The following is a 21,918-nucleotide window of genomic DNA, read 5'->3' as shown; positions in this document are numbered from 1 at the left end:
ATATGTGATGTGATGCTGGGTTGTGTATATGAGATGTGATGCTGGGTTGTGTATATGTGATGTGGTGCTGGGTTGTGTATATGTGATGTGGTGCTGGGTTGTGTATATGTGATGTGGTGCTGGGTTGTGTATATGTGGTGCTGGGTTGTGTATATGTGATGTGGTGCTGGGTTGTGTATATGTGGTGCTGGGTTGTGTATATGTGGTGCTGGGTTGTGTATATGTGATGTGGTGCTGGGTTGTGTATGTGATGTGGTGCTGGGTTGTGTATATGTGGTGCTGGGTTGTGTATATGTGATGTGGTGCTGGGTTGTGTATATGTGATGTGGTGCTGGGTTGTGTATATGTGATGTGATGCTGGGTTGTGTATATGTGGTGCTGGGTTGTGTATATGTGGTGCTGGGTTGTGTATATGTGGTGCTGGGTTGTGTATATGTGTTGTGGTGCTGGGTTGTGTATATGTGATGTGGTGCTGGGTTGTGTATATGTGATGTGGTGCTGGGTTGTGTATATGTGATGTGGTGCTGGGTTGTGTGTATGTGATGTGGTGCTGGGTTGTGTATATGTGATGTGGTGCTGGGTTGTGTGATGTGATGTGGTGCTGGGTTGTGTATATGTGATGTGGTGCTGGGTTGTGTATATGTGATGTGATACTGGGTTGTGTATATGTGATGCTGGGTTGTGTATATGTGATGTGATGTTGGGTTGTGTATATGTGGTGCTGGGTTGTGTATATGTGGTGCTGGGTTGTGTATATGTGTTGTGGTGCTGGGTTGTGTATATGTGATGCTGGGTTGTGTATATGTGGTGCTGGGTTGTGTATATGTGATGTGGTGCTGGGTTGTGTAAATGTGGTGCTGGGTTGTGTATATGTGATGTGATGCTGGGTTGTGTATATGTGATGTGATGCTGGGTTGTGTATATGTGATGTGGTGCTGGGTTGTGTATATGTGATGTGGTGCTGGGTTGTGTATATGTGATGTGGTGCTGGGTTGTGTATATGTGATGCTGGGTTGTGTATATGTGATGCTGGGTTGTGTATATGTGATGTGGTGCTGGGTTGTGTATGTGTGATGTGGTGCTGGGTTGTGTATATGTGATGTGATGCTGGGTTGTGTGTGTATGTGATGTGGTGCTGGGTTGTGTATATGTGATGTGGTGCTGGGTTGTGTATATGTGGTGCTGGGTTGTGTATATGTGGTGCTGGGTTGTGTATATGTGATGTGGTGCTGGGTTGTGTATATGTGATGTGGTGCTGGGTTGTGTATATGTGATGTGATGCTGGGTTGTGTATATGTGATGCTGGGTTGTGTATATGTGATGTGGTGCTGGGTTGTGTATATGTGATGCTGGGTTGTGTATATGTGATGCTGGGTTGTGTATATGTGATGTTTGGTTGTGTAAATGTGATGTGATGCTGGGTTGTGTATATGTGGTGCTGGGTTGTGTATATGTGGTGCTGGCACGATTTTGGTTTATATTTTATTTTAGTACAATGTTTTATTTTGGTCATCCAGGTTGAAAGGTGTCATGCTATTACTTCACTACTGTACATAACACAGTTGACCACAGGAAACACACCACAGTGGTACAACACTCTCTTGTGGTATGCAAACTACAGACGCCCTCGCAGTACACAAAGCACACTCCTACAGTTATCCATCAGTGGACAAACGAGTTTTTACTCACAGCACACAACAAACATTTATGTAGCGTGTGCTTATATTTTAAACGGACTCTGAACATTCACCAGAACAGGCACAGTGCTTTATGCAGGTGAGTACATTTCCATTTCAACTGTGTAGGCCTATGTTAATTTAAAGCAGTATAATTGTAAAGCTGTATGTTAGTTTAAAGCTGTACTGAGTATTTTTAATCTTAAGTTACCCTTATATAGTCCACAAGTCAAACTCCTCTCGTGCGTATAATACTGCTACTACTATACTACTACTACTACTACTACTACTACTACTATACTACTACTACTACTACTACTACTACTACTACTACTACTACTACTACTACTACTACTAATAATAATAATAATAATAATAATAGGCTGTGTGATACAGGGTGAATCCTCCTGTGCTTCTTTCTTTATTAATAGTCCAGGGAGGACACCCAGAAGTGTCTTGGACATTGTCACAAGGTGATGAACTACTTCAAAACGTTACCAACAGGTTTAAATAAATGACTTTGTTCCTAACATGGATCCACTCATAGATTAAGATGAAACAGATAAACTGTAATTGAACTGACCTGTTTAGACAGAAAGGGTGGAGTTGGGGTGATATAGACAGTTGAGGGGACAATACATCAGGTCTCAAGCATATATTAATGTACAGGTATGAACATTGCATGCTGACAGATATTTAGTTATACATGCCATACATGATTATTACATATACACAAACTGTACAAATGCATTGTTTGTCACTTGAGTGCTAACAGAAAGTCATGTACATGCGGCTAATGCAAATGCATGGGTTATTGGATTACACAAACCTCAATTTGTTACTCGTGTGCACTGTGCAGGTTTATGCAAATTCATGGATTATGCATGAAAATCAAGCAGATGCACTGAGGCCACTGTGGTGAGGGGTGCAGGCCAGTACATGGCTGAGGTGTAGAAGTTAGAGAACTAAGACATGAGTATAGTATTCAAAAAGAGCATAAATCCCAGTGAGGTGCATGAAGATTAAGGGAAAAGTGATCATAAAACAGGCAGTCAGTATTGCAGAGTATGACAGGAAGACTGGAAGTAGGCTGAAATCAGGACACACAGACCAGGGTTATCTGGCATTTTCCCAGTGGGCCGACAGTACACAGGGGACCATGCTGTTGTTTTTGCTGTTTGTGTTTGTTTTTACTTTGACAATTCGATGGGGCAGCACATTGGTCCGTCTTTAATGTAGACAATGGCCTGATCCAACCAGAATATTGTAGAAAACCAAAGAAAAGAAAGAAAGAAACAGAAGGCTGTGTGAGGGGCTGGACTATGCTAAAATGTCATGTTTTAGCGTAGACCTAGCCTGGTCCTGACCATCCTATAATGCTACCATTTCCATTTCGTATTCATGGTCTGGACTTTGTTTGATCTGACGCGATTGCAGGAAGCAGGAAGCAGGAAGGACACTTTCGGAAAAATCAGGATTTAACCTATAAGTTGTTGAACAAACATGTCTGACGTCTATCTATGGCGATTTAGGACCGTTTAACACACATGTCTGACAGAACATCCTACCGCAGGATAAAATTACAATGTAGGACTGTTTGTCAGAACACCGGCGCAAATCCTACCGGTCAACATCGCTCCACAGAAGACAGGTACCAGACGTAGTGCAGAGCGGAAGTACGTAGCATGGTGCGCGAGGTTGGCTTAGAGCAGTCCCTCACACAGCCTCCTTTTTCTTTTTTTTTTCTTTACAATACAGTGTCTTGTTTCCAGTCCAGTCCTGCCCCAGACTAACTCAGCTGTGAGCAATCATTTTACACGGGACGGCAGACTGTCCTAACAAAGTGGTTAAGCAGTATTTCATTTATTTTCTGAAGGATTATTACATTTCATTCAAAGTACATCCGTACAACAACCCAAACATTATATCAGGCAACGATAGAGAGAAATAGAGGTGACAATGGAGAATCTTTTTGTGGATATTTTTATATTGCATAGTCATGCTGGTCTTTAGTATATTTATTTGCTTTACTTTCCTCAAAGTTAAGATCAGGAGAGTCTTTATATCAACTTTATTTTAAAATGAGATGAAACCGCTTCAGCCAGCCATCTTTCCTGAAGACGCTTAGGGTAACCATAGCAACAACTCAAGGCCTGCATACCGACAGAAAGATGCTTTTTGTGTCAGCCTGGTTGTGAAGTTTTGAGAGCCATCACCATAAATACATTGTGTGGGCAAACATACTTTTAATATGTGTTGTCAGCGCAGGGGAGAAAAAATAGGAGTCAGTGGTGATATCCAGAAAATAGTAAATGTGGCAATGTGACAGTCAATAGACAGTCAATGTGGAATGTAGCTGTCTGTATAAATCCTTCACTTACTGTACATTAATTAACCTGAATTAATTTCTACAGACTGTAAATATCAGATATTACAAGCAGATTGTCTACAGCTACAGCAACACTGCTGAGCAAAGTCTGGAGCAAAGTCTTGGGCAGATGTCATAAACATGTGACCGAGGGCAAGTGTAGTATAAAATAGGTCTGTGGGTGGATTGCATTAGCACAGTGCACCATGGCAACCCCAAGACTCCACAGTGCACCATGGCAACCCCAAGACTCTACAGCGCACCATGGCAACCCCAAGTCTCCACAGGCACCATGATAACCCCAAGAATCCACATGTGCAGGCACAAATTATCTAGGAGTGATGACAAGTGAGTACTACCAAAAGGCATACAGTACAATAATAACAAAACTTTCTTTTTCTGCATTTTAGCCCTTTTACAGACAGAGCAAGTGACAAGAGGAATGGAAAAGCACAGCAACGAGACAAATAACAACAACCAGACATGGTGTCCTTTAATCCCGAATGATGATCATCAGGTGCAATTCCTCATCATGGTTCTCTACTGGGTCATATTTGTCCTGGCGCTCCCTGGAATATGCTTCGCCCTACACAGGCTCTCCTCCCTTGTCAACGCTGATCAGGTTGCTCCCGTATACGTTATAAACCTGCTGGTTTCTGACCTCCTTCAAATCTCCGCCAATGCCATTTGCAGCACACTGAAGGTACAAGGCATTGAAAACAAATGTAATACAGTTAGAATTCTTTGGTACTTTTACACTTTTGGTTTGCAAGCTAACGTGTTCTTCATGGTGTACATAGCAGCAGAGAGATACATCATGATCGCTCATGCTTTCTGGTACGTAAACATACAGAACTTCAGGACGGCAACCGTCGTGTCAATCACAATCTGGACCTTCTCAGCCACTATATGGACCATCTCTTTTATATTCATGTTTGCACGATTCATTCTGCCTCCTCTGCTGCTTCTCCCGTACCTCCCTGTGCTCTTCTTCTTCGTGGGCTCGTGGCGAGCGCTCTCCAGAACCACAGTGCCCCCTGCTGACCAGCGGCGTGTCATGGCGGTGTTGGCCCTGGTGCTGTGCATGTACACAGTGCTGTTCCTGCCTGCTGTTTGGGTGCAGATTGTGGTGTATGCAACAGGAAACACCACGTTCACGCCAGCCATGCACTCTGCGGAGATCCTGGCAGCACTGAACCCGCTGTTTGATCTTCTGCTCTACGTCTTCATGCGTCGTGATGCTAAAGAGGTCTGCAAAGACCTGATGTCCTGCTGTCAGAGAAGCTCGTCGCAGAGGACAGAGGCTCAAGTTTACACCATACAGGAAGGAAGCTCTTCACAAACTACAGAGGGTCAAGTTAACACCACACAGCAGGGAAGCACAACGCATAGTACAGAGACTCACGCCTGAACCAGAAAGCAGAGGTATATCAGCACACTGAGAGAAGGGACCTGTTTCAAATTTTGCCGATTAGGCAAAAGTAAATCTACATATTATTTGTCGGTGGAGGAAGTGTTGGTGACAGATTTCATTATGAGTGAGGGAATCTGAGGGGGTTGCCATAGTGAGGGTTTCCGACATTTGGTTCTATCAGGACACAGGAAGAGTCATGAACAGGTGATCTTCATTGTGTCACAACCACTGGCGCAAGGTCCTGGGTTCAGATCCCGGACGAGCCCCCATATGTCACAGCCACTGGCTTGTAAGTTTAAGCAACACTAAGGGAGACCTATTGCAGCTCCACCTGTGGAACGGAGGATGACACAGCAACCCACCGGCAGAGCATGGCATGACATCAGAGAGAGAGAGGGAGCCAGACTACTTGACAAGCCATGCTGCTTATTTATTGTTAGCTCTTATTTATTATATGTTTGTCTATGTATTTGGAATGTGCTATGTGAATGACCAGGTGGCACTCAATTCCCCCTGTGGTGATCAATTAAGTATGTCATCATCATCATCAAGGTCATCTTCAAAGTCATTGTCAGGGGCATCTTCATTGGGCTTTCCATCACATAATATTACACTCAGCAGGCAACCCAGCACACAAGGTCATTTTGATGTCATCTTTAATTGAGTTTAGACACTTGGGACTCAAGAGATGTCGTTATCAGGTTTATTCAAGGTCAACTGTCATGACCACCAAGGGCAGGGTCGCTGACAGATTTGGCTGGGCCCGGGACAAAAAAATATCAATGGGCCCCCCCTCCCCCCCCCCCCCCCCCCCCCCCCCCCCCCCCCCCCCAACCCTGTTTAAAAAAATAAAAAAAAACTCCAACCACCAAACGACCATTTTTTTTCAAGAGAGACCAGGTGACCAGACTACACTTTCGGCCTGAAAGCGCACCACTCTTAAGTGATATGCTATATATTATTAGGCCTACCCATTAGGCCTATGAAAGAAATGACATTGGTATCAAAGTAGCCTCACAAATCAATGACAAATACAATAATTCCATAGCCTAGTAAATGATCTATCCATACAAATATCCATGCATTTTGCCAACATTTATTTAGAAATGAAACAAAATAAATAGGATTCACATCATTAATAACACAAGTGTAGCCTACGTGTGATTTACTTAAGCAATTTGAGGGCACATCAAAACGTGCCTGACTGAAGCAGCTCTAGTTCACTGTCACCACCAGCACACCAAGACGTCAGTCTTCCCACACCAGGAATAGCCAAACACAGGAACAAGTCAAGTTGCAGAAATGTATATGCAAAACGGGTGTACACTGTTTCTCCCCACAAAGTTAACAGGTTGATAAAGTGTTAGCATTTGCGCTAAGCGGGATTTATACGCGCTAAGCGAAATAGCGTTGCATAATAGCGCAGTTTTAAAAGTTCTCCCTTGCCCTCTCCTTGCGCGCGACGCAACTTCTCATCATGTTACGATTGGGGATAATGTGCATATTCCTAGCTAAGGTCACAGATGGTCAGCTTTGAAACACAATTTTACAATTTTAAGCTGTGGTTATAAAATGATGCGACTGTGTGACTGATCATGTTTTAAACATGAATGCTGCAGTGCAGGGCGTGTCTGTTTATGAAGGGAAACTTTTGCTCTGTTAATGTTCTCTGCTATTGTTAGTACCTGCATCATCTGAAGAACTTTTTACTGAAATCCTGGGGCTTCTGGTGTCTTCATCTATTTTTCTCCTATCCTTCATTTTCTGCCCTCCTGGTTTGAACGACTGCTTCTTCAGACACCTTGGGCAAATTGGCACGAGCCGCGTTAAGTTGAAGCCGTTTTTTTCTTTCTCGTAATGACTGACCAAACCATTTGTGCACTGGGGGTGGGGGAGGTGGGGGTTCTTGAGCCTTTTTAAGGGCAGGAAAGGCAAAATATCTGCATCATTTATTTAATGTAAATATAGCGCAATCTCCCTCTCTGAAAAACCATCTTATTTTGAAATTAATTAGAACCATTAATCACAAACTTAATGAGGGCCCAGTTCTGGGCCCCCCTATCCCAGGGCCCGGGACAAAAAGCCCTTTTGTCCCCCCCTGTCGGCGGGGCTGACTAAGGGCATCAAGGTTCCTTTGACATCGTTTTAACAACTTCCCTGCTACTGTTATTCTCCCCTACTAAATGCTGTCAGCTACTTATTTGCAGCCGTTATTGGGTCACTTATAATAGCTGTCAGCCACTTGCTACTGTTAGCTCACTTTCTTTCTTTTTCTGTTCCACTTTTGTTTAAAAGATATTTGTGGGCTTTTGTGTACTTGAATGCGACAGGGTGTAGGAGCCATGTATTGTCACCTACAGGTTTTTAGTGTAGTTTTAGATATAGTCACAAGAGGGAGCACTTCACTTAAGCCGTGCATACACATGTGTGGTAGATGGAGCCTTTGAGGTGTCTTCCTGATTGGATCTAAGAATGTGTAATGCATCAGAAGTGTCATGTGCACTATGGTAATATCTTGTGGTTCCAGAAAATAACAGAAAATAAACAGGTCCCATTTTCATCTTTGTATTACATGCATTAGAGTGCTCAACTTTGTGTTATTTCGTTGCGGTTATTGTCCTGCTGGTGAATAAATGTAACATTTCATCTTTGCTCCGTCGTGCTGTGTTGAATGAGGCAGGGGAATGTTACCGAGCAAATCAATAATAAAAATTACTCCGGATCCGGCAGGATAATAGGGTTTTTCACAGGATCCGGATCCGGTTCCAGGATCCAGGATCCGGTAGCCGAGGCTTTTCAGTCAAAATAGTTTGAGCCAACGTGATAAAAAGGGCCCACGTGTGCGAGTAGGCTATGTGTCCGGCAGGATCCTAAAAATCAGGATCCGGTGCATCTCTACTTTTATTACATACAAATGTATGGACAAACCCAACTGGACAGAGTGCCAAGGGGCCACAGCAGGTCATTCTCAAGTGGCCTTGCACAGCATGGTAGTAAAGCACACCAGGTAAAAAAACAAACACACACACACACACACACACACAAATTACACCTTTCCCCCTAGTGTACATGGGGTCTCCAGTTGCAGTCTCAGGAGTCTGCTCATCATGTTGCCAGATCTGCTCCCCATTTGGCTCCAGTCCGCAGAATTTCCATTTCTTACCTTTATCGATCTTGCTCTACCCTTATCCTGTATCTTGCTCTACCCATCCCTATCCACTTCCTCACCTGAAAGTATCATGCCTGTTAATTATTTCCTCTGCCCACATTGATCTCCAAACTGAAAGCTTGCATAGTAATGCTCAAATGGATTGCAGAGGGAATTTTATGTCCAAACACACAAACACACCTTTCCTCATTACTGTACATGGTGTCTCCTGTTGCAGTCTCAGTTGTGAGTTGTGGTTGTCTGCTCATCATGTTGCCAGATCTGCTCCACATTTGGCTGCAGGCAACTGAAATTCCATTCCTTTCTTTTCTCTATGTTGCTCTACCCATCCTTGTCCTCCTCATCATTTACCATGTTAATTATTCTCTCTGCCCAGCGCCCAAATTGATCTCCAGACTGGAGGCTTGGCTAGTTATGCTCAAATGGATTGCAGAGGGCACTTTACATCTATACACTGTATAAAAAGGAGTGTACATTTTACCTGCAGAGGGAACTTTACATCTATACACTGTATAAAAAGGAGTGTACATTTTACCTGCAGAGGGAACTTTACATCTATACACTGTATAAAAAGGAGTGTACATTTTACCTGCAGAGGGAACTTTACATCTATATACTGTATAAAAAGGAGTGTACATTTGACCTGCAGAGGGAACTTTACATCTATATACTGTATAAAAAGGAGTGTACATTTTACCTGCAGAGGGAACTTTACATCTATATACTGTATAAAAAGGAGTGTACATTTGACCTGCAGAGGGAACTTTACATCTATATACTGTATAAAAAGGAGTGTACATTTGACCTCTCCTCTTCCTGTGACTGAGCAGCCAGCTGCAGCTCCCAGATGTTTCCAATTGGTGTTAACATGTAGCATCAGATGACAAGGAGTCAAAGAGCTCATCTGTCTTGTTTTTTTTTAAATTACATACAATTATATGTACAAAAACAGAAGAAAATATGAGTAACACTTTAGAATAATGGATGCAAAAAAGCATTATAAAGACTTAATAAATAATTAACTATTGATGAACAAAACATTAACAAACGTTTGTAAATTACTAGGAAATGTAAACAAATGCTTGTAAATGACTAGGAAATGCTATGTTAATATTTTATACTTATCAAACATTTACAAGTTGCTTGTAAATGAATAAAATAATGTGTTATAAGGTGGGTAAAATCTCGCAGATATCATTTGTAGATATTTTATAAAGCATTAATAAAGCTTAGTTAATAATAAAAACATTTGTTAATGTTTTATTCATCATTAGTTAATTATTTACTGAGTCTTTACTAAGGGACATTATTGTACCGAATATTACCGAAAATATGAGTAAAGGGGAAACAAATTTAAAATGGGGAAACAAATAATAGATAACACTTTAAGTGGAGCGCAGGGAAGAGAGTGGCTGAGCAGCTGGCAGCTCAGAGTCTCAGTAAAAGAGTGGGGAGCGTACCTGTGTTCCCCTGGTCCTATGTTCCCCGGGTCCTATGTTCACCGGGTCCTATGTTTTTGAAAAAAGGGTCCTAAGCTCCCCGCTACCGGGAAACATAGGACGCGGGGAACATAGGGATGACCCCAAGGACTATACAGTGGTTGTACAAAATAATGGAAACACATGTCATTTCGCATCCACACCCATTTTGCATCTGTCATTTTTCATCCACAGTTAATCCTGTTGGATGTGGTTCATCCTTCTTGGTGGTATGCAGACATTACCTTGGATACCGTAGCTCTTGATACATCACAAAGACTTGCTGTGTCAGTCAAAGATACAAGTTACATGCGCACCAAGAATGTCTCCTTTATTAACTCAATGTGCATTGCAAGATTTGCAATTACAAAAAAAAGATTTGCATTGCAAAACTGTGCTCTTACCCTGCTAATTGAACTTTCACACTTCACCTTATTGGTGCAATTAATGAAGATAAGCCAACATGCTCTTCCACTTAAGCCATGAAACTCTAAAATGATGTGGTGTTTCCATTATTTTGTCCAACCCCGGTACATTACATCTCCTTCTGTGACTGAGCAGCTGTCCTTTCTTCTCCTTTCCCTTCTCCGTCCATTTCTCCTTAAATCTCCATCAACATCATCCTAGTCACTCCATGTTCGAGAGGCTGCCGTCAACGACTACGTTAATAAGATGTAGAACAGAGAGACTGCGTAAGAGTTTTTTTTCTTCAAGCCATCCGCTTTTTAAATTATTAAGACAATAACTATTTGAATTATTTTTTATTTTATTTTATTATTTTTGTTTTTTACCATCCAACACAGCACAGAGCAGTTGTAATCCTCATTTCACTGCCGATTGTGCTTGTGCGAAGGAAGCACGTGATAAAAATCTTGAATACATGTGTGCCTACTGCATATGTGGGGCTTCACACAACAGGTACAGTACAGGATCCTGAAAGGGTTTAGGTTTTAGATTTGGATTACAATGGGCTGTAAAGAGTTATCTGAATATACAGCTTCTGATTCACCATCATCAGAATAGAACTGAATAACCTGTTTAGATGAAAGTTGATACATCTGAAAAGTGGATTCAGTCTGGCTGGAAATTCACACTTCTCATTGGTGCCTTACTTGTTGCCATGCAGGTGAGGGGAAAAAAAAAACAGATGAAAACAGAAACAATCAGTCAGCAAATAATCACCAACAAATTACGCCAATATTTAATTTATTGTAATATGAAAGTTAGTTTCTGGGTTGGATCTTTGTAACATACACGTACGTACATGTGATATGTCATGGCATAGAATACATGAATACATTGCCAACTTCTAAACAAATATAGCCTTACAATACATTTAAAGGTTTACATGACTACAAGAGGTACCAAACACAACCAACCTAGCACCAGCCATCAGTTTTGTGTACTATTAGATTGGAATATACTAAAATAAAAGAGTTTGTTGAAAATAAAACGGCTATTCAAACGTATATAGCATTACATGTCAGTGAAGGGTTTAGTTGAAAACAAGGGGAATCGATAAAAACCAACCTGCCCCAGCCACCAGATTTATATAACATTACAATGGATACGATAATGCCGTAAAAATAATTTGTGTTGGTTTGAGGTAAATGTTGCCAACAACCAACAGAAAATTGATCTTAATGTTAGTAACAAAGCCATAGACAACCCAACATCAATACATCTTCCCCTTTGTGACAGTGTAAAAATATATTAACCATTTATAAGAGAATATGAGGGAATGCTACTATTATGCAATTGGTATCAAACCAATTTCAAAGACACTTTAGCCAAATGAACACGATCCACCATTGGCATGGCCCTGATTTAACCATCTGACATAAAAGAGACTCTAGCTATTTATTGTTTAACCACCATATTACTGCCTGACATGCTAAGTAGATCATTACTCCTGCAGCAAAGTCTGAGGCTACAAGTACGCCAACAGCAGCTCCAAATGCAGCCCCAGCAGAATCTCCAACCACCGCAGCAAATCCAACAAGTTTTGAGCAGGCAGTATCAGGAGGAATGACAATAAGCATTAATGCAGCAATAACCAAAAGTCCTCCAAAAAACCCTGCAATAACAGCGCAAATGAAATCAAGACGAGCCCACGCAGCATATGCTCCAACAGACACAGAAACTCCAGCTCCAACCGTTGCTCCGCCAAAAATACCAAATAATCCACAAATATCTACCATGTGAGCAAAAGTTTCGAAAGAAGCTCCCGTAGTAATTGCAGCAGTGGCTTTTAAAGCAAATCCAATACCGGTGACAACACCCGCTCCAATCGCAATGGCTAGACCCACAATGGCAGCTACAGCAATAGCTCCAGTAACAACAGCTCTGTTGTCTCCATGAGCAGCAAAAGCTCCAATAACAGATGCTAAAAAAGCCACTAGAACTCCTCCTCCGGTGCCTCCACTAGCAGCTCCAATACCACATCCAATAGCAACTGCAGTAGCTAATGGATACAGATACTTGTGCTTCCAGTCTCTGTCCTTGATGCAGTAGCTTCCTCCATTCCTCTGCACCATTCTCTTGATCTTCTCCAGCAGCTCTCTGACCTGAGAAGGATCCTCATCTCTGTTGTTGAAGACGTGGTATCCTACACAATGGGGAACTGGATTTTGACGGATGAATTGCTCTGCGGTGACCCAATCTGGCAGTTCATCTCCATGGGTGAACAGGAAAACGGTGTAACGAGATGCCTCTACCCCAAACAAGCACTGAAGAATCTTCAAGTGTCTGTCCACATCAGCAGCTGCCTGTAGTGGAATCACAGCTAGAAGCACATGAGGGCCAGGTGCACAGTAGGAGATGCATTTGGACATGTCACTGGTATTGTGCCTTACGGTCCACGGAGTATCCACCACGGATACTGGTGTACCTTCAAACTCTCATCTTTCCCTTTGGCAGGATAATGTTTCAGTGTCTTGGGATTGCCTTGTTGTGAATGCCCTTTTCCCTAATATGGTGTTTCCTGTTGCACTCTTTCCAGATCCACTGCCACCAAAAAGCACAATCCGCAATTCCTCTGGATCTGTTGGAATATTTATAAAATGTTAACACATTACATTACATTACAATATTTTCTCATTCTCATTTCTCATTCTCTGGTAAATGCATGTGTAATATCTATACCCATAAAGGACTGCAAAAACACAAGGGTTACATTGTGTTCTTTTAATAGCACAGAAGTGAGAGTGGAGTATGTTTTGAAGCAAAAAACAAACACACATATTGTATTGGTTCTTGTCAGACCTGTTGTTAAGGTGTGAACTTACAGGAAAAGATTGAGAGATAAGAGGCCATCAATACTTGTGTAATACAATGGAATGCTTTTGAGGAACTGGAATACCTATTGTGCAATTTCATAACCAACCTGTCTCTCCACTATCACTCAATATAACAAACACTCATTGCAATATTAATCAAGAAGCATGAAACACATGACAGAAAAAATATATTGTGGGAGAGGAAAATAATATGAAATTCCTCTAAAGGGAATATTAGAAGCAACCCCCTAACATGTATTGCGGTTTGCTGGTTGAAACAATAACAAACATTGCCTTGAGGATATATGTTTTATATGATCCCAGGGCAGCGAGACTTAAGGCAAAGAGGGTAGATTAATAAAGAGGAATCAAACCACGCCCACCCAATGCAGTGCACTTCCAAGTGTATCAGCCTAATTAGTCACGCCCAGTGATTGGATATTCTTGGGTGAACTCTTCTGAATATCCAATCACTGGGTGTGACTAATCAAGAGTATCCAATCACTGGGCGTGACTTATTAGGCTGATACACTTGATATACTTGGAAGTGCACTGCACTAGGTTTTGAGAAGGGCCCAGTGTGCTCAAGTTGGGTCTCCTAAGGGGGCGTTGTCCCCTCCTTCTTCTATTGTTGAAGTGTTTGCACAAGAAGTGTGCTACCGCCATCCACAGCGCTAAGGGGACTCCATTTATTCTCAACCTCAGGACTCCGAAGGTCTCCTAAAGGGACATTCACCCAACATAAAGTGGATACCGGAAAAGAACTAGAATGACGTATCTCTGTCTAAGGCCTTCAATGACATGGGGTTTTATACTGTAGATCTGCGGCCGTCTACTGTATGTATGAATGTACAGTATGTATGTAGAGTATGTATGTACTGTATGTATGCATGTATGCATGTATGTATGCATGTATGTATGTATGTATGTATGTATGTATGTATGTATGTATGTATGCATGCGCGTGCATGCGTGTGTGTATGTATGTATGTATGTATGTATGTACAGTATATTCTCAGAGCAGAAACACTGTATAAAAACACAGAATGAAGATGAGTTTTAATGTAGGCTACTTACTTCTATTTTCGCTGGCCATGTTTGTCTCTGCAGGAGGTTGGTTGATGGTGTGTGCTGCCACTGCTCCAGTCCTGCTGTTGAGTGGTTTGATTTGTATTTTGGCTTTGCTACAGTGAACTTACCGGTAGTCTCCTCCCTCAGTAAAGTGTGAGTGTGGAATGTCGTTGTTATTCCCTTAGGCCTTTTTTGTCATGTTTGGCAAGAATCATTTCTTTCTTGCTGTCATTCACTCAGCATGTCACATTTTACACATTTTGTCATTACATTGTCACCATTTTTAAGAAGGACTGTGGCAACTACAGGGGCATCTCCCTCCTATCCACCACAGGCAAGAGTCGCAGTGTGGCTTCCGTCCCGCTAGAGGAACCTCCAACATGATTTTCACAGCTCGTCAGCTGCAGGAGAAATGTTGAGAGCATACCTACCCCTGTACATGGCATTCATTGATCTTAATAAGGCCTTTGATTCCGTGAACAGGGCTGCATCATTGCACCAACCCTCTTCTCTATTTTCATTTCCACCATCCTCCACCTCACCAGTCGAAGCCTACCTGACGGTCTCAAATTCATTTCCAGGACATATGGTGGGCTCTTTAACATCAACAGGCTCAGGCCGCAGGTGCTCATGGAGCTCCAATACGCAGACGGACGTGAAGCGGATCTCCAGAGCATCATGGACGCCTTTGCCAGAGCCTACCAACTCCTGGGACTTGATATTAACGTCAATAAAACTCAGATACTATACCAACCAGCTCCTGACATCCCCCATGGTCCCAGCCATCCATGTGACCAACAACACCCTGGAAAATGTGGACAAACTCATGTAAAAAACATAAAATATGTCTTTCTTGCTGTCATTCACTGCATCTGTATCTTGGTTTCACTTCTGTGGCATGATCTTAATGTCCTACTCAGCATGTCAGATTTTGCACGTCTGCAAGTTTTGTTGATGAGATGATAACTTGTGAATTTATGTAGCAACACAGCAACTTGATGATGTAGGTATTGATCTACAGTGAAATCCGCTTATAGTGGTCATGTTCGTCCAGAGCCAATTTGAACACACGGTTGATTACTAAAACTGAATTTCCAGGTATTTCACTTATTTTTTATGCAGAATATCATCTAAATGCCATTTGTATGGTTATTCAAAGAAAAAATTAAATGAAACGGATCGCTTCCAGATTTTTAAAATTTTATTACAGTATCATGCAAGTTTAATTACTGCACTGTGCTGCACTGCACTGTGCACAGACATAACTCTGGTACGTAAACTTATTATGTGCTGTGCGTCAGCTCTGCTGTGCTACAGGTGCATTTTTTTTTTACAAAGTCTGAAAATAAAGTTTGAAACAAACTGTTTCATAGAGCAACAACATATTGTATCATCTATCATCATTGAATGTGATCATTTCAATAGAAAATGACTCACCAAGCGTCTAGTAAGAGTGAAACATCACTGGCTACTGTGTATTATTGAATAGAAACATTTCTATGTGGCTGAGAGTAATTTATAGGTTAGCCTCCTACCTTGGAAATGAGAAAGGGAGTTGTTGAAATGTTTATGTCAATGTGCTTTTCATGTCAACCATTGGTATTTTCCTTAACAGTCATAGCATATGATTAACACACTATTACTGTTGTAGACATAATGGCAGGCCTGCTAATAACAATATCTGTGCACTGCAGAAGTGCCCAATGAATAACTGGTCTAGTTCAAAGAGCTGAAAATGACACAAGTTGAATAATGCTTTCTTGAAATTCTTCAAGTCGTTTACTACAAATACACTGTATTTTTAATGACGCAATATCTAAAGCCCATTCTCCAATATACAGTAGAATGCCTTGGTAGCTGTGTATGCTGATCAAAACCTGTTTTTATCATTCAGCATTCGATTTGACTTTCCACATGAGTAAATAAGAGCATAACCAAGGCACTACTGAACCATCATACACTGTCTTTTAAACTCACCTCTGCCTTTTAAACTCACTTCTATCTTTCAAACTGACCTCTAAATCAGGTTGGATGACTTTCTTAAATATATTTTTAGGGCTTGTTTATGCCTTTATTTCACAATAGGACAGTGAGATGGTCAGGAACTGGATTCGAACCCGTGTCGTTGGCATAGCAGTGCAGTGCCCTACCGTGAGCAGGGTTGCCAGATGAGACTGATGATTTCCAGCCCAAAAAATGATGAAAACCCGCCTGGAGACACTAAATCTGGTCCAATTTGAAGTAAATCCTATTGATTTCTATGGTCTTTATTCTACAAATGACACCAATGCTCAATTCCAAATGTATCTGCAGACTGTCATTCTAAGCAGCCCAATTGGGCGGGAAACAGCCCAATCTGGCAACACTGAGGTCTGTGAGAGCCACAGCAGGGCTGAGTTGATGATTTGTTTTTTTTTTTTTTACGATTATCCAACTTTTTGAATGATTGTGAAAGTATTACAACATTTTCTTGGCCCTGTCCCAATTTTTGTTAGATTTGTTGCATGGGTCAAATTTATAATAATCACACATTTCCCTTAGAACAGTCATTTTGCTTGCTTTTAACAATTGACATGATTCTGCACACTAGTTTGAATTATGTATGGATTGAATGCTTTGAACATTGCAGCATTTTTTTGTTTTTAAATTCACAAAATACCAAACCTGACTTGCAGCTGCATTCAGCAACTACACTCCGGGCCATTCCCTTTCCTCAGATGGCGGGTGTCAGCTAACAAAATCAGGGTTGCCAGATGAGGCTGATGATTTCCAGCCCAAAAAATGCCCAAAACCCGCCTGGAAACAAATCCCGCCCAATTTTATTGATTTATATGGCAAAAATTGGGCGGGTTTTTCTGATAAATGTCATTTTTACCCGCAAACGGCCATCATAAGCAGCCCAATTGAGCGGGAAACAGCCCAATCTGGCAACACTGAACAAAATGTGCACTGTCCAACTTGAAAGGCGTCATGCTATGATTTTACTACTGTAAATAACACAGTGGACCTCAGGAAAGGCGTCAGAGTAGAGTGGTACAAACCTGTGGTATGCAAACTACAGCAGCCGGTACACAAAGCACACTCCTCTGGTTATCCGTCAGTTTACAAACTAGTTTTTGCTCACAGCACACACAAAAAACATTTATGTGGCGTTTACTCGTGTTTTAAAAGAATTCTTTCAGCTGAACAGACACAGAGGTTTGCACAGGTGAGTACATTTCCATTTCAACTATGCAGGCCTATGCTAGTTTAAAGATGTTAGTTATTTTACAGCTGTGCTGAGTAATTGTCATCTTTAGTTACTCTACGTACAGTCCTTTCTTCTGATGATTATACTACTACTACTACTAATAATAATAATAATAGACTGTGCATCACACACTGGGCAAATCCTCCTGTGCTTCATTATTCATTAATAGTCCGGGAGGACGCCAAAGGAAATCCAGAAGTGTCTTGGACGTTGGCACAAGGTGATGAACTACTGAAGCCACTTTCAAAACGTTACTAACAGGTTTGAAAAACTACTTTGTTTCTCGCATGACTAGTTTAAACAACATGACTTTACTCGTAGGTTAAAAAGAAGAAGCAGAGACACTGTTAAGTGAACTGACTTCCTGTTAAGACAGGAAGAGTGAGGTTGGGGTAACAGTCTGTCGGGGGCCACATATCAGGTTTCAAAAATATATAATGTACAAGTGTGCAAATAAATGTTGCTTACATGTTCAAATACATGTCTATTCACGTAATGTATGGGTGTATTTAGTCATGAATGTCATACAACATCGTTGCATATACATGCAAATTGCATGTATCGTTTGTCACTTGTGTGCTAACACAGAGTTACTTACACATGTTAGTAATGCCAGGGGGTGTTCACTCACGGAACTAGCTACTAGCCACAACAGGCTAACCCTAATCCTACCTAAGTGCAAAATGAATGGGCGTCAATGGAGTTTTCTACCATTATAATTTTTGTGAATTTTTATAATTTTCTGTCCTGAAATATTAATATTCAGTTTGAAGCTAGAAATAATAAGACCCCATTTGAGTAGCGTTTCGATTATTTTGCGCCACTAGATTATTATATACTGGGTCACAAAGCTCAATTTTTATGATGCCAAACCCATAAACATTAGCGGGATGCTAGCGAGTACAGGTCGAAATCTTCTAACCTGCTGTAAAACTACACACCTGAACGATTTTTCAATACAGCCTATTATTAAACACCAGTCATAGTGCTCACCAGGAATGTTTTGTTGATGATATTTGTGACTGGAAATCGCAGTAGCAATGTATTTAGCATATGGGCTCCCCTTTCCATTCCATACATTTTCCCACATGAAGGACTTACCGACGCTCGCCAACTAGTGGACACTCCATAGGAACTGCAGCATGCATGCAAAGCTAACTGGCTACAACAGGAACCAATCAGTGTGAACATTCTCCCTGTTAGAGATTCTCTGGTAATGCAAATGCATGGGTGATTGGATATTTTACTTGTGTGCACTGTGTAATCTGTATGCAAATTCATGAATTATGAATGAAAATCAAGCAGATGCACTGAGGCTGCAGGTGGAGTGCTATGTTGCCAGATGTAGGCAATACAACTCAGGCTTCACCTGCAGCTGCCTACAGTACGTGACTGAAGTGTTGTGTTGCCAGATAGAGTAAATGCAAAATGACTCAGCCCCAACCTGCAGCCCTGACTGTGGTCTATGGCCTCATAGGCAGCAACGGACATGGCTGAGGTACTGTGTTGCCAGATACAGTAAAGGCAGTGGTGTAGTCTACTTTTTTTTATGGTGGGTATACTGTATATTTGAGAATTTTTTTTGAAGTGTGTATACTGCATATATTTGTGCTATTCAAAACAATGGATCAATCAATTTTAAGTGGGTATACTGAAATCCCTGAAATTTAGAAGTGGGTGTATTCTGTATATCCGCGTTCTACGTAGACTACACCACTGAGTAAAGGCGATAAGGGTCAGTCCTCACCTGCTGCCCTGATAATGGCCTATGGATGAGGTGCTGTGTTGCCAGATGTTACCATCCTGTAGGAAATAGGACTCAGCCCTAACCAGCAACCATGCCTATGGTCTATGGCTGAGGTGATGTGTTGCCAGATGCAGTATAGACCAGTGATTTTCAACCTATGGGCCGGGGCCCACTGGAAGGTATTCCAAGTGGGCCTTGTAATCATTTTCTACAAATTATAATCACATGTTGATGTGTTTTGCTATTGATTTATTTGAGTTGTATTCTTTATTGGGTCAGAAGTGGGCCTTGAACATTTGTGACAATTTCGAGTGGGCCCCACTTTGGAAAAGGTTGGGAATCCCTGGTATAGACAATAAGCTTTAGCCCTCACCCGCAGCCATACCTATGGTCTATGACTGAGGTGCTGTGTTGCCAGATGCAGTATAGGCAATAGGACTCAGCCCTCACCTGTAGCCATGCCTATGGTCTATGGCTGAGGTATGTTGCCAGATGTATGCGATAAGCAGGCATCATCTGCAGCAATGTACATGGCTGAGGTGCTGTGTTGCCAGGTGTAGGCAATAGGACTCAGCCCTCACCGGCAGCCCTGACTATAACTGAGGTGATGTGTTGCCAGATGTAGGTAAGGCAGGGAGTGATGAAAAGTGAGTACCACCACAGTGCATATAGGACAATAATAACTCAACTCTCTCTGTTTCTGTATTGTAGTCATTTCACAGACAGAGCACGTGGCAAGAGAAATGGAAGATCACGGCAACGAGACAAAGAATGGCACCAACCCATGGTGTCCTTACATCCCGACTGATGATCGTCAGGTGTTTTTTGACTTCATGGTACTCTACTGGGTCATATTTGTCCTGGCACTCCCTGGAATATGCTTTGCCCTGCACAGGCTCTCCTCCCATGTCAACGCTGATCAGGTTGCTCCTGTGTACGTTAGAAACCTGCTGGTTTCTGACATCATTCAAATCTCCGCCAATGCCATTTGCACCACACTGAAGGTACAAAGAATTGAAAACCAATGTGATATAGTTAAAACGTTTTGGCACATCTACATGTTTGGTGTGCAAGCCAATGTGTTCTACATGATGTACATAGCAGCGGAGAGATACATCATGATCGCTCATGCTTTCTGGTACGTAAACATCCAGAACATCAGGACGGCAACCATCGTGTCAGTCACAATCTGGACCTTCTCGGCTGTCATTGCGACCATTTCTCTTCAATTTTCTTTGACAAGGTTTCTTGTGACACCAGTGCTTCTTCTCCCGTACCTTCCTGTACTCTTCTTCTTCGTGGGCTCGTGGCGAGTGCTCTCCAGAACCACAGTGCCCCCTGCTGACCAGCGGCGTGTCATGGCGGTGTTGGCCCTGGTGCTGTGCATGTACACAGTGCTGTTCCTACCTGCTGTTTGGGTGCTGATCGTAGTGTATGCAACAGGAAACACCACATTCACACCAGCCATGCACTCGGGGGAGATCCTGGCAGCACTTAACCCGCTATTTGACCTTCTGCTCTACGTCTTCATGCGTCGTGATGCTAAAGAGGTCTGCAAAGCCCTGATGCCCTGCTGTCAGAGAAGCACAGCACAGAGTCCAGAGGGTCAAGTTTACACCATACAGGAGGGAAGTACATCACAGAGTACAGAGGGTCAAGTTAACACTATACAACAGGGACGTTCATCACAGATTACAGAGGGTCAAGTTTACACCACACAACAGGAAAAAACATCACAGAGTACAGAGGCTCACATCTGAACCAGAAAGCAGAGGTGCACCCGCACACAGAGAGAAGGGGCCAGTTTAAAATGGATTCCGCACAAGGAAATCTACATATTTTATTATTTGTCGGTGGAGGCAGTGTTGGTGACAGACTCATTATGAGTGAGGGAATTTGGTGGGGGGTACCATAGTGAGGGTTTCCAACATTTGGATCCATCAGGACAGAGGAAGAGTCATGGTGGCAGCCGTGGCCTAGTGGTTAGAGAGTTGGTCTTTCAATCTAGGGGTTGCAGGTTCGAATCCCCCCTGACCTCTCCCTACTTCTCCATCCATGGCTGAAGTGCCCTTGAGCAAGGCACCTAACCCCACGTTGCTCCAGGGACTGTAACCAATAACCTGAAAAATAATAACTGTAAGTCGCTTTGAATAAATGAAAGCGTCTGCTAAGTGTAATGTCATGAACAGATGATCTTGTAATGTATGTACAGTATACTAAAACATTAAGATATAACATAAGGTAAAAATAATAATAAAATAAAATAAACACTAAGGGAGACCACACCGATTTTTACGTTTTTAAACAAAAGAATTTTTATTTACATCATGCATGGCATATCAGTAATGTGGATCAACCAAAGGGTGTATCGGTAAGTTAATGTTGTCAAAAGGTGCAAGTGTGGTGCAATCCATCTGCCCTGACCATACGGTCACCTGACGAGTGAGCCTCCGGGTTGAGAGAGAGT

At 42.0% G+C, this 21,918-nt stretch overlaps 2 protein-coding genes across 2 annotated transcripts; both read left to right on the top strand.

The window, feature by feature from the left end:
- Window positions 1–4,576: 4,576 nt before the first annotated feature.
- On the top strand, window positions 4,577–5,455 carry LOC134444368 (atypical chemokine receptor 2-like). The gene has a single exon (XM_063193705.1). It carries the CDS (start codon window positions 4,577–4,579, stop codon window positions 5,453–5,455), a length of 879 nt encoding a protein of 292 aa, XP_063049775.1.
- Window positions 5,456–20,194: 14,739 nt separating this feature from the next.
- On the top strand, window positions 20,195–21,211 carry LOC134444367 (cysteinyl leukotriene receptor 2-like). Its single transcript, XM_063193704.1, has one exon. The coding sequence runs from the start codon at window positions 20,195–20,197 to the stop codon at window positions 21,209–21,211; it is 1,017 nt and encodes a 338-aa protein (XP_063049774.1).
- The last annotated feature ends 707 nt before the right edge of the window (window positions 21,212–21,918 follow it).

Source organism: Engraulis encrasicolus, unplaced genomic scaffold, assembly GCF_034702125.1.
Source record: "Engraulis encrasicolus isolate BLACKSEA-1 unplaced genomic scaffold, IST_EnEncr_1.0 scaffold_52_np1212, whole genome shotgun sequence".
Taxonomy (NCBI): Eukaryota; Metazoa; Chordata; class Actinopteri; order Clupeiformes; family Engraulidae; genus Engraulis; species Engraulis encrasicolus.
Note: the sequence above shows the minus strand (reverse complement) of the source record. Positions and strands in the feature narration are given on the sequence as shown.

Coding starts and splice junctions, on each gene's coding strand:
- LOC134444368 (XM_063193705.1), top strand. CDS start 4,577: ATGGTTCTCTACTGGGTCATATTTGTCCTGGCGCTCCCTGGAATATGC.
- LOC134444367 (XM_063193704.1), top strand. CDS start 20,195: ATGGAAGATCACGGCAACGAGACAAAGAATGGCACCAACCCATGGTGT.